At 38.1% G+C, this 12,863-nt stretch overlaps 1 protein-coding gene across 1 annotated transcript in view; it reads right to left on the bottom strand.

Annotated features, from left to right (window-relative positions):
• CDH20 (cadherin 20) overlaps window positions 1–12,863 on the bottom strand; it is a 69,100-nt gene that overhangs the window by 27,195 nt on the left and 29,042 nt on the right. Inside the window, exon 5 of the mRNA XM_023733943.1 lies at window positions 6,230–6,483. Coding sequence (XP_023589711.1) covers window positions 6,230–6,483 — 254 coding nt within the window. The remainder of the gene's footprint in view (window positions 1–6,229; window positions 6,484–12,863) is intronic.

The raw sequence follows: 12,863 nt of genomic DNA, 5'->3' as shown, positions 1-12,863 counted from the left end.
TTTATCATAGTTATGTCCTCCTGGTTTACTGACCCTTTAATCATTATATAGTGTCCTTCCTTCCTTATCCTTTGTGGTGGATTTTACTTTAATGTCTATTTTGTCAGAGATTAATATTGCCACTCCTGCTCTTTTTTGAGTCTTCTTCGCTTGATATATTTTTTTCCATCCTTTGAGTTAGAGTTTGTTTGTGTCTTTAAGTCTCAGGTGTGTCTCTTGTAGGCAGCATGTAGACGGATCATGTTTCTTTAATCCAATCTGCCACTCTGTGTCTCTTTATTGGTGCATTTAATTACATTCAGCGTAGTTTTTGATAGGTATGAGTTTAGTGCTGTCATTCTGATGTCTTTTTTTGTGTGTTGTTGACAGTTTCTTTGTTCCACTTAATTTTCTGTGCTGAGTCATTTTTCATTATGTATTTTCTGTTCATCTTTTTCATTGTTACTGATTTTGTATTTGCTGAGTCTTTATATTTTTCTAGTTTTTTATTTCGACTTGTAGGGTTGTTAGTTTCTTTTGTGGTTACCTTAATATTTACCCCTATTTTTCTAAGTTTTTAGCAGTCTTTTATTTCTTTATATCGCCTTGACTTCCTCTCCATATGAAAAATCAGTATCTGCATTTTTTTTAAGTCCCTCTTTTTTGTTTTAATGTTGTCAGCTTTTACATATTGACATCTGTTTCCCTCTTTTTAGTGTTTTAGCTTTGATTTACTTTTGTGACTTCCATGTCTGGGTTGATACCTGGTTGCTCTGTCCTGTGTTCTTGTCTTGGGTTGTTATTTCATGTTAACTGATTTTCTAACTGGAGAACTCCCTTTAGTATTTCTTGTAATTTTGGTTTGGTTTTTGCAAATTCACTAAACTTCTGTTTATCTGGAAATGCCCTAATTTTGCCATCATATTTGAGAGAGAGTTTTGCTGGCTATATAATTCTTGGCTGGCAGTTTTTTTCTTTCAAGGCTTTATATGTGTCATCCTGTTACCTTCTTGCCTACATGGTTTCTGCTGAGTAATTGGAGCTTATTCTTATTGACTCTCCTTTGTAGATAACTTTTTGTTTATCCTTAGCTGCTGTTAAAATTCTCTATCTTTGGTTTTGGCAAGTTTGATTATAATATGTCTTGGTGACTTTCTTTTGGGATCTACCTTATGTGGGGTTCGATGAGCATCTTGGATAGATATCTTGTCATCTTTCACAATATCAGGGAAGTTTTCTGCCAACAAATCCTCAACAATTCTCTCTGTATTTTCTGTATTCCCCCCCGTTCTGGTACTCCAATCACTTGTACAGTATTCCTTTGATAGAGTTCCACATAGTTCTTAGGGTTTCTTCATTTTTTTAAATCCTTTTATCTGATTTTTCCTCAAATAAGTTGGTGTCAAGTGCTTTAACTTCAGTTTCGCTAATTCTGACTTCCATTGCCTTAGTTCTGCTCCAGTGACTTTCTGCTGAGTTGTCTGATATTTTATTGTTAATCTTCTGGATTTCTGATTGCTGTTTATGGATTCTTGCAGCCTGTTAAATTTGTCATTATGCTCTTCTCTAATCTTTTTAATTTTCCCCTGTTGCATGTTCTGCGTTTTGATGAATTTCCTTCCTAATTTCTTGAAGAGTTCTGTGTATTAATCTTCTGTATTCTGCCTCTGGTAATTCCTAGAAATTTTCCTCCTCTGGAAAATATCTAGATTCTTTATTTTGGGAGATTGCTGAAGCCATCATGGATTGCCTCTTTATGTAATTTGATATTGACTTGTTGTCTCTGAGCCATCAATAAGGTATTATATTTCTTTATTTTATGTTTCCTTACTGTGTCCTAGCTTCTTGTTTTGTTTTGATATGCCCAAATAGGCTGTTCGTATGAGCTGGTTTGATTATTGGTGGCTTTGAATCTCTAAGGTCCTGTCACCAGGTGGTTATATCTGTTACTAGGTATGTGAGCTCAGAAGTTTGCCCAATCCTCCTGTATGGATTTAGCTCAGGTGCTCAGGTAGATAGCTACCAAATGCATGGTATAGGCTGTCACTTATGGTCCTAGACAGGCATGGGTGATTGTTGTAGGCACAGGCATCTGGCTGCAATAGGGGGACACACTCTGAGCAAGGCAGGGGACTGACGGCCGCTTCCGAGTGTCCAGGAGGAAGACTTGTCTGTGTTCCCTACAGTGCTTGGGTGGGTGGGTTTTGCAGCCTGACTATGAGCACCTGATGCTGTTGGTTGGAAGGACTGGGGGGCATCTCTTATTCTTGGGCCCCTATCGCAGGTGGCTAGGTGGCGTGGGTGGAGCAACCAGTCCTCAGGCCCCTGGTGTGTAGGTGAAGACCTTGCTTAATGGGCAGAGCAGTGTCAAATGTCAAGAACCTGCCAGTTCACAGCTGAAACAGTTGAAGTTAGACTTCAGGTATATGCCCTGTTGTACTGTGGTAATGAGGGTCTACACTGTAGAAATGGGCCCACACAAGTCTCTGCAGGGGAAAAGGCACTCAAAGTCCGTGGATCCCTTATGCCTATGCCTAGGCAAAGGAGCTGTGCTTACTTTGGGTTCCTGGCTTAGGGGAGCTGGCAGTTCATTTTTTCCTGTTTGTTAATTTGTTCACTCTCCAAGGCAGGGAGAATGGTTCTGGGCGTGTGATGGATCCTACTTCTGGCCCAGGGTACTTGGCAATTGCTGAAGCTGGTCTGGGAACCAGTGCAGAGCAGGGAGCGGGAAGGTAAATGGGAGAGAGGTTTTTCCCTAAGGGAGGTGTTTTTGATCCGCGCGGCAGGCCATATGCAAGTACTTATCTTTTCGCTGATCCAGGGCTGCTTCTCACTGGTTCTGGGTGGCTGAGTAGACTCTCTGGCACTGGGTCTCTCCGGGTGCAGAAAACGCGCCTCCTGAGCACCGCTGCTTGCCTGTCTCACTGCTCACTCATGAGCTGCTCAGACCTGAAGGGCTCAGGCTCTTGCTGGGATAGGTCTGGCACCTCTTCGCAGCTTCCGAACCCTCTCTCTCTCCCTGCCGCTCAGTCTGGTTCCTCAACTTTGCCTTAGATGTTCAGGGCTCCTAGATTGTCATATATAATTTATTCGCTTGTTTTTTTGGGTCTTTGTTGTAAGAGGGTCCACTGGAAGCGTGTGACTACTCTGCCATCTTGGCCCCACCCTGAAATAGGCACTCTTATTATTCCCATTTTACAGGTGGGAAAATAGACATGGAAAGGTTAGGTCCCTTGCCCAAGGTTGCACAGCTGAGAATCAAGCCAGGGCAGTCTGGCTTCAGGTTCCTGCTCCTAACAACCATGCCATGCTGTCTTACTGACACGTGAGATATATATTTTTTTTACGAAGAAACAATTTTATATCTTAACGGGGACGGATTAGCCAATAAGCAAGGTAGGCATGGGCTTACTTGTGCTTACTGACTAATCTGGAGTGCACCGTTTCACCTGTTTTTCGCCACATTACTGTAAGCCTGTGTGTACCTTGCTTACTGTGAGCCTGTGCACACCTTGCTTACTGGTTCACCTGCAGCTGCTTCTTAAAGATAGGTTATGTGACGATATCAAACGGTTGACTTTTTAATAACACACACATTCCTACAAAGTTCACTTAAAGTTAACTGGCGTATTACTTTTTTTCCCCCTAGGTATAATTAGTGATTTAGTTTTAAATTTACAGGCCTTTTTAAGAGTTGTATTTTCTCTAGGCAAATGCATAGAGACCAAAGTTCATTAGTGGTTACCTGGGGTGACTGGGAGGGGAAAATTTGGGGTTGTTCCTAAGCAGTACAGAGTTTTTGTTAAGGGTGATGAAAAAATTGGGAAATGGATAGTGGTGATTGTTGCATATCATGGTGAATGTAGTTAATGGACTAAACTGTACACATAAAAATGGTGGAAATGTTTTTGTTACATGTATTTCACCACAATAAACATTGAAAAGAAAGAGTTGCATTTTCTCTTAGACAAACAAAATGAAATAAAACAAAAATCGTTGGATCTGACAAGCTCTTATTTCATCTAGCTCCCCACACATAAGGAAAGCTCAGTCATTTGGTCCACGGGGCCCAAACCCATGAAAAAGCTCAGCCATTTGGTCTGTGGGGTCTGAACTTATGGACCTGCCTCCAGCCTAATGGCAGCTCTCCAAACTAGGCACAGAGCAGAGGGGAGAGGCAGCTTAGGATGAACCAGCTTTCTCTACTCAGCCAGCCCTCCAGAATGCCACCGTGAATGTCACAGATGGTGTGGGAAATGGAGGATAGAAATAAACAACTGACAGAACCCATGATGGTGCTGCCTGGTGACACTGGGAGGGAGCATGACGGGCCTGGCTCAGAGAAGCCACTCTCGGCAAGTGGAATCCAGGGCTTGATTCAAGGGAGGAATAGGTTCCACTGCTCTGAATGGGACACTGGGCCAATTTTCAGAAGGCAGGAGAAGGAATTAAAGGTGTAGCTACAGATGGAAAATGAGGAAATTGGGATGCACTGGTTGTTTTCCTTTCCTTAAGTATAGTATTCTTACCTACTCTTGAGCAGATCAGGCATAACATATACATACAAGACTGCCTTAGGCAGACAGTAGCTGTTGTTTGTTGGGTTCCCTGCTTGTTTGCTTGGCTGAAGACATTCTCTGAATTTGGGAGCAATTTGGAAGCAGGGCATCACGGCAGGCTCACTAATCCACATACGCTCTAGGATGGCATGGACGGACAGGCTGTTTCCACATCAGGAAGAGCCGTTTCGGTGGCCAAATGGTTCAAGTTCCTGCTTGCCAGAAATTTCTTGGGCGTTTATTAAAAATTCAGGAAATCTGAGCATTGTACTTTTCATGTATATATAGATGAGAAGATATATATTTCTTGGTTTCTGAAAATATAAATTTACTATAGAATCTGCTTCATTTTTGTTGTGGTTGTTTTGGAGGTAATATGACTTCTTCCTGTCCCATTTTACATTTAAAAAGCTTAAGGTTGAAGTATCACTCCTATAAAATTGTTATAACTCATAATTGAAAGATTAGTTGCCTTCTAAAAGTTAAATATCAACATTCACACGAAATGATTTTAGCCATTTTAATGCCTAGAGACATAAAATGTTTACGAGTTGCTTAGAGGAGGCAGATTTCCCCGTAGTATAGATATTCTCTGGAAAGCACTATCCTTGTTCAACTGCAAAAGCACATTTTCATTAAATGCAAAATAGCACCAGGTGAGGGAAGTAGCCAGTTGACAGAAAAAAGCATTTGATAAATTGGGGTGTGTTTAAAATGTGTTATCTGCACTAAAGCCCCAGCTTCATTTTATTGTATGGTTTTCAACAATTAGTGCGACAGATGGCCTCAAACGGCTTTGGAATCCTGATCTTTTGTGTCAAGCTTCAGAGGCTTGGCAGTTGCTCTGGAAGGTTGAGGTGTCAACCTGTCCACCAGCTGTTCGTACTTCGGTTCCAGAATTGAAGGGAAATGGCTATGGCTGTAAGAGCAGCTCTCTTCCCCCTTTTGAGGGGGAAGCATCTTGTTTGGAATCTTCAGGTTCAAAACATACCTTGGAGAGACAGATATGTGGGATTAAAATACAAAGCCCTCTCTGGCCAGTCTACTTGGCATTAAAACCATTGACACCAGGAGTAGTTTCTATGTCTTGTCTTTCTATGGTATGTGGTCATGTTGTTTCATTCCGTTTTTTTTTTTAAGTAAAAGTTGAAAGAAGGCACAATGATCACCTTCACATTCACCACTAAGATTCAACAATTTTTAATGTTTTGGTGTTTATATGTGTATGTGTCATCTAAAATGGTGGTTCTCAACCAGGGGCAATTTTGGCAACCCCCTGGGGACATGTGGCAATATCTGGGGATATTTTACCTTGCCATAACTTGGGGTGTTACTGGTATTTAGTGGGTTGAAGTTAGAGATCCTGCAAAACATCCTACAGTGCACAGAGCAGCCCCTATAACAAAGAATTTTCCAGCCCAACTCGTCAGTAGTGCTGCGATCAAGAACTGAAGTGTATATGCGTATGTTTTGCTGAACCACCTGACAGTGAATTGTAGGTGTAATGAAACTTCACTTCTAAATACCGTGGCAAGGCCATGTTTTTTAAACAGGAAGAACTCAAAGAGGAGCGTATCCAAAGATGAGATCGGAAAGGAAGATACAAAAGGAAAAAGTGTCTACTTTTCCCCTTATGTCAAGGGAAGAGAAGATTCCAGGACATAAGGAAAAGGTGAAATCTGTGTAAAAACCTGATTGAATTGTTGGTCACATCTGGGTCCTTGGCAGAGATGATCTGTATGGTGGTTCCAATGGCCACGTCCTCAGGTACCTCCACAAAATAAAAGCCAGGCTCGAATACAGGGGGCTCATCCACATCTTCCACGCTGATGTGCACTGTCGTTGTGTCCTGAAATGGGCCCAGGTTCAGAAAACGTATCTCCAGGTGAGGATTGGCTCCCTCCACTTTTAAGGTGTAGCTTTTCTTGCTTTCAAAACTCAGGGGCTGAAAAGTAATGACAGGAAAACTGATTAACCACCAGCATATATGTCAGGCTTCTAAAGGATGGCCAATATTGATGGCTAATTGGAAGATTCCTGAATTCATTAAAATGCTGGAAAAGAAATAAAGGGAAAAACAAGGGCAAGTTTTCTCTTGTCCCATAGTTCTTAATATTAATGTCAGTTTCAACACCTTGGATAAGGAAGGTAAGGAAGATGCTGGATGCTTGAGAGATAGTTAAGAAATCCAGTTTGATGATTTAAGAAAGCCATTGTACTCTGGCACACTTGGCTTTAACTCTTTACTCATCATGACTTTTAGTAGATAGGGTCCCGGGAATCCCTGTGTCCGGATCCTGGTTTGCCTGAGACTATCCCAGTTTCAAAACTGAAAGTCTTATGTCTTGGAAACTTCTTCAGTCTCAAGCAAACCGAGCAGGTTGGTTGCCTTATCTTTAGAGGTGCTTGAGCATTTGAAAAGATGTCATGATAATTAAGGATGAGTTCTAGTTCTGTTCCAGAAAACTTATGCAACCTTCCTTGTACGTAAAGGGAAAAAGTAACCACTTCTCCCCTTGGCTTCTTTCCTATCCCATCTTTGAAAACTCTCCTCTTTCTTTGAGTTCTTTCTGTTTAAACAGCTGGCCTTGCCATGTTATTTAGAAGTGAATTGTCATTCTACCTGTTCTCTTCCTTTAATGATTTATTCTCGAAGACAAAGACAATAGTGATACTTTCCAAAAAACTATCATAGCACCTCATCAGAGTTCTCAAGATACTGTGTCAGATCAGTATTTGTGAGTATATAAGTTTATCAGAGATGATCCTTTTTAAAAACCTAATTTAATACCCCATTTTATAGTTGAAGAAACTGAGGCCTGAAGAGCCCAGAAGACTTGACCAAGTTTACATGGCTACATAGTGTCTGAATTGGAATACTGGTGTAGGTTATTTAATGCCTTATCCATGGCTCTTCCCTAAGACTTTAACTTTGTCTAAAATTCCATTGTAAAATACAGATTTTTTTTTGCCTGTTTCCTTTTTTGACTTATCTTTACCTTCAGAATGTTTTAAGATAAATGTAGTACTTCAAGAAAGAAAGTGAACATAAGTGCTATTTCTTAAAAATAATCCATTTTTTTAAAGCTGACAAAAGTGTGTAAATGTTTATACAAGTTACTTCAAAGCATTCTCAATAATGAAAAAAAGAAATTACATCCTATAAAATAATTACATTGAATAACAAAGCAGTTATATTAAAGCTTAAAAGTCACATCAATACACTGATGACAGTTTTTTCCAGCTAAACATTCATCCTTGTTTTTTTCATGAAACCTGTTGAATATCACCACATTTCACATTAGAAACAGATATATGTCCACTGAAGCAACTGCTTTGCTTTTGAGAAACAAACGTAAGTAGGAATTGCTTTAGCTAAATTTATTATTTTAAAATTTCAGCAGTTTTTTTGTTTTGTTGTTGTTATTTGGTTACCACTTGTTCAAGATTTATTTAGTGCCTGTCATAGTGCTAAATATTTTACTTCCATTACTTCACTCATTTTATAAGAGTTGAGGAAAAGTGGCTTTCAAAAATAAATAAGCTATTTAAGGTCACACTAGCTAGTAAGTAGTGGAGCCACACTTCAAATCCAGGTCTGTCAGACTCAAAAATGTTTACTAGTAACTTTTAAAAGCTTGCCTTGTCCACCATAGATGTCCTATCCTTCTTCAAGAATGGCAGAATTGGTGATGCTTTCTTACGTGCACTGTTAGCTAGAACAAGGCCTGCTTAACACAGAGCCTGAAGGTGAGGTCCACCTTTAGGGTCTGCTCTTTGCATGATGAGCAGACTGATTACCGCCCTAGCTTCTTGCACCCTTCAAACCCAGCAACCATTTCCACCAGCCTGCCTGCCTCCCTGGTTCTTAAGCAAAAGGCAAGATTTTTGTAAACAGAGAAATCTGCCAATCAGATTATTATGTCTTTGAAGGAGTAGTTTTACCAATTTCTTTTATTTATACTAGCTCTCTAAATCTAGACGTCTCTTTTTCTTGGAAAATTACATTATATTCTTTCTTTTAAAAAAATTTTATTTTGTTAAGGGTATACACAGCAAAACATACACAGATTCAACAATTTCTACATGTACAATCCAGTGACATTGATTACATTCTTCGAGTTGTGCAACCATTCTCACCCTCCTTTTCTGAGTAGTTCCTCCCCCATTAACCTAAACACACTGCCCCTAAGGTTCCTGTCTAATCTTTCGAGTTGCTGTTGTCATTTTAATCCCATACAGATCTTAAAAAACATAATGCTCATTTAAGGCAGATATTCTTTATTAGTTAAGTTAAACTACTGTTTAGTTTTCAGGGGATATTTTTGGTTTAAGGTTTAAAAATTAGCTTAGGGCAATAATTTCAGGAGTTCACCCAGCCTGCATGGCTCCACAGAGTCTGGAGTCCATGAGAAGTTCAGATTTGGTTCTGAATTTTCCCTTTTGATCAGAATTCTCGCGTAGAATCTTTGATCAAAATGTTCAGTAAAAGTAGCTGGGCACCATCTAGTTTTTCCGGTCTTACGGCAAAGGAGGCATATTATATTCTCTTAAAATTCGTTCTTTAAATATGGAAGGAGCTATGGTAGCACAACGGTTAAGTGCTTAGCTCCAGATCCACCCAGTGGCTCCACAGGAGAAAGACCTGGTGATCTGTTCCCGTAAAGATTATAGTTTAGAAAACCCTATGGGGCAGTTCTGTTCTGTCACATCAGGTTGTTATCAGTCGGAATCGACTCGACGGCACCTAACAACAACAACCTTTCTTGGAAAATTATATTCTCTTAAAATTCTTTAAGTGTGGGTAACACAAAGTGAACATAGTTGTTTATGTTTGAGCTAGGTAAAATCAGAGTGAGATTGCAGGATTGTATGGCAAGTATATATTTAACTTTATAAGAAACTTCTAAACTGTTTTTCAAAGTGGCTATCCCACTTTGCATTCCCACTAGCAGTGTATGAGAGTTATAGTTGTTTCATATCTTTGGCAGTACTTGGTTTTGTCCTTTTTAAAAAATTTAATTATCTTAATGGGCGTAAAATGGTATCTCATTGTGGTTGATTTGTATTTCGCTAATGCCTATTGATGTTGAACGTCTTTTCATCTATATGTCTTCTTGAAGTGTTATTTTTATATTCTGGATTCATGTCCTTTATCAGATATGTGATTTGCATTTATTTTGTTTGCAGTCGGTGGTTTGGCTTTTCACTCTCTGAACAGTGTCTTTTGAAGAGCAGAAACTCTTAATTTTAATGAAGCCTGATCTTTTTTTGGTAGATTAGAATTTTGATGTCATATCTAAGAAATATTTGCCTAATAAGGATCACAAAGATTGTTTCCTTCTAGAAATTTTATGGTTTTTACATTTAAGTGTATCATCCATTTTAAGTTTATTTTTGTGAGGTATAAATTGAAGTTCATTTTTTGTGCATACCAATTGTTCCAGCACCATCTGCTGAAAAGACTAGAGTTTTTAATTATTGTAGGACTTTCTTTTTAAATAAATTACTTAAGATTTTTTAATTGTTTAAGATTATTGTCTCCCTCCCCTCCAGTGTTAAAATTGAAAGAAAACATGGGCCCTAAGTTTTAAAGTATCCACACTTGGTATATGAGTTTGGCTTTTCCCTCTTGGATAATTTTTGTGCTTATTGTCTTTAAATGTCAAAGAATTGCTTATTTCCACATCCACAGTAGCAAATAAAAACAGTAGTATTGCCTGAGAACCCAAGTTCCACATTCTAGAAATTTTCTAGAGTTGGATCACACAAAAAGAAAAGTGATAATATCCTTGAAAATTGAGCCCTGAATATTATGGCACAAAATAGTAATACAGTTCCCTTAAGCACAATTATTTCTCCTCTGTTTTCATAATGCTCTGCCATACTTCCCTTATAGCTTTTATTGTTTTGAATTACAAATATCTCTTCCTGTGTTGGTCAGTTTCACCAAACTCAAAAGCAAAAGCATGACTTAGTCAGATTTTTATTCTCCAGTCACCTAGCAAGGGCAGTAACAAAAAGAATTATTACATTGGATAGTACAAAAAGCTTTTCAATGTGAATACTAACATGTTGAGTGATAATATGTACAGATTTTATGTTATCATATTTCAGTGATTCTAAGATGCACTTTTTTTTGACATCTTGGAAGTAGGGTTGCTTCTCCAATTGCTGACATCTTAAAATTGCTGTAGGCCCAACAGGAGATGGGATGTCCATTGTCACTGCCTATGCAAGGAATATTTGGTCAAACCTGTTCATGTTATTGTACTTGACTTCTGCATATGTTGAACTCTAAACTGTCTTAAAAAATATTGTGCTGTGATTTGGCATTGAAACAAAAGTTGTTGTGTAGGCAGAATGGCATAGAAACAACAGCAGGGAGTAAATCTGATATTAGTGAAGCATATATGCCTAACTGTGTCTACAGTAGCTCTTTAAAAAATTGCAAACTAAGAAATAAGAAAGCATTGTATCATTTAAATTGGCTAGTTATTTTTTGTAAATGGTACATAACGTAAAAAGATGAGTTTTACAATTCATGGCATCTTAGATTTGATGAAATACAGAATTTGCTCTTTGTGTTTGCTCTGCCTAAGAGAAAAATGGACTCTAAACAGTTGCTTATTGTACGCTGCAAGATAGAAGACATACTGAAGGCTGGAAATAGCATAACATCCTTTTCATCATAAAATAAAGAACATTCTGAAAATTCTGTGTTTCAAATTATATTTCAAGCATTTAAGTTAGGAGACTGGAAATCAATTGGTTGATTACTTAAAAAACAAAAAAGACCCAAGATACAGGGTAGTAATCAGTGTGGTTTTGTGAAGACCTAATTGTATCAATTCAACTTAATTTCTCTTTTTGAAAAAGTATGTGCTTTTTAGACAAATAATAGGCTTTATGGAGATAAATCAAAAGCAGAACTTTTGTTTCAATTATATTTGATATTATTAATGACCAACTGGGAAGATGGGTATGGATCAGGCATCTGGGTGAATGTTGTTCCAAAGGTATAGTTGAGCAGTTGATAGCCTCTAAAATACTTATTAGATGTGTCTTGTCTATCTATCCAACTTATTGACCTCTTTCTTAATTCCATTTTCTGGTACCTCATAAGTTCAGAAGAGAATTCAAAATAACCATGGCAAAATTGATACATGTGTTGATTAAATATGGATATAGTTTTAGTCATGACAAAGAGTGTTCTGTCTTATGAGACTTGATCCTCTCTCCAGGTAAGGGAGCTGGAGAAAAGATACTTCAAAGTTTCCTTAAGATACAGAATTGTAATAGTTGTTTAAATGAATGTCTTATAATAAGGCATAAGCTATAATAATGTTTAGTAGTAACTTAATATCTTATATCAGTTATTTAGAATTATCTTATATTATTTTAAGATAAAAAATAGAGCAAATATATTGGGAATCCAAAATGCTCTTTTTCTAATTGCTTAAGTTTTTGAATAGGATTTTTGCATTGAAGAGACAGTAATTATCCACATCTTCAGGTGTTGACTTTATATACAGTTATCAGTTATGGTAAGCAATGTTTTATTAATTGTTAACTTTAGGCATGCCACATAGTAGACAAGCGTTCTTAATTCTATGTCATACACCAAATTGATATTATTATTTTTAGTCACCTTTTATAATCCTAGCATGTGTTATTCTTAAAGAGAAATAAAATATGAAACTGCAATATTTAAATTACATATAGATTTATTTGATGATTCAGAACTTAATCTCAGCATATTGCACTCTTTCTGGGTCATTGGTTGTAAAGGTGTCTGGTTGGTGGAATGCTGAATACGTCTCTTCTTTCACTTTATTTGATTCCACCTTAAATAAATTCAGGACAAACGTGAACTATCCTCTTTTCCCTTTTAAAGTAGTGTTAATTCAGCTCTGTGAAATAGCATAAAGTTATAAATACCCATCAACTTGCGCCACATTCTAAGTTATGACCATGTTGCTTTCCGTCCAGGTCACCAATGACCTCAAGGTTCCTAAAACCTATGGTCAATTTTCAGTGTTCTTCTTTGACCTTCAGCTGCATTCATCACAGGTGATCACTCCCTTCTCTTGGAAACACTTTCTTCATGGCTTCCGGGACACCACGCTCTCTTGATTTTTCTTCTGCCTCCCTGGTCTTTCCTTCTCAGTCTGCTTACTTGTCCTTGCTCTTGTCCCTGACCTCTTAATGTCAAGGTGCCTCAAGGCTCATACACTTTAAAGAGGTCTTTTGCAGCGGATTTGCCTGACGCAGTGTGTCGTTTGATTTCTTGACTGATGCTTCCATGGGTTTTGGTTGTGGATC

The sequence above is a fragment of the Trichechus manatus genome, unplaced genomic scaffold (assembly GCF_000243295.1).
Source record: "Trichechus manatus latirostris isolate Lorelei unplaced genomic scaffold, TriManLat1.0 scaffold00063, whole genome shotgun sequence".
Classification (NCBI taxonomy): Eukaryota; Metazoa; Chordata; class Mammalia; order Sirenia; family Trichechidae; genus Trichechus; species Trichechus manatus.
This window is presented reverse-complemented; position numbering and strand designations above follow the sequence as displayed.